This window comes from Penaeus monodon, chromosome 34, assembly GCF_015228065.2.
Source record: "Penaeus monodon isolate SGIC_2016 chromosome 34, NSTDA_Pmon_1, whole genome shotgun sequence".
Lineage (NCBI taxonomy): Eukaryota > Metazoa > Arthropoda > Malacostraca > Decapoda > Penaeidae > Penaeus > Penaeus monodon.
The window spans coordinates 31,100,264-31,100,647 of NC_051419.1; the positions used below are offsets into that span (position 1 = coordinate 31,100,264).

At 52.3% G+C, this 384-nt stretch overlaps 1 protein-coding gene across 1 annotated transcript in view; it reads right to left on the minus strand.

Annotated features, from left to right (window-relative positions):
• Positions 1-384, minus strand: part of LOC119594484 — a 3,986-nt gene that overhangs the window by 2,015 nt on the left and 1,587 nt on the right. The window contains exon 2 of the mRNA XM_037943517.1: positions 18-270. Coding sequence (XP_037799445.1) covers positions 18-255 — 238 coding nt within the window. The 5' untranslated portion in view covers positions 256-270. The remainder of the gene's footprint in view (positions 1-17; positions 271-384) is intronic.

Sequence of the window (384 nt, forward strand, 5' to 3'; positions counted from 1 at the left end):
CATTAGAAAACACTCACTCTGCATAGCCTTCCCGATGCTGTTACAACTCCCCTTCTCCGTAACGCAGTCCACGTAGAACTTAATATTATTCCGATTCGTCATCAACTTGAACATCTCGGCCAAGGGAACCTCCGTGATAGGCGAACGGAGCTTCTGGAAGGCGGCTGAAACCCTGGCTTCCCGCTCCTGGTCTTGAGGAAACCCTGCCGAGCTCCCGATGGTCAAGAGAAGACAGGCCAGAGCCAGAATCTCCATGGTTTACTTCGGTGCCTGTGCGCATGGCGGGAGAGCGGTATGTTTGTCGTTATTTTCATCTGTTGTTGTTAATCTGGCGTTGGTGCGAGGAAAAAATTGAGTGTGTGTGTGTGTGGGGGGGGGGGTGGA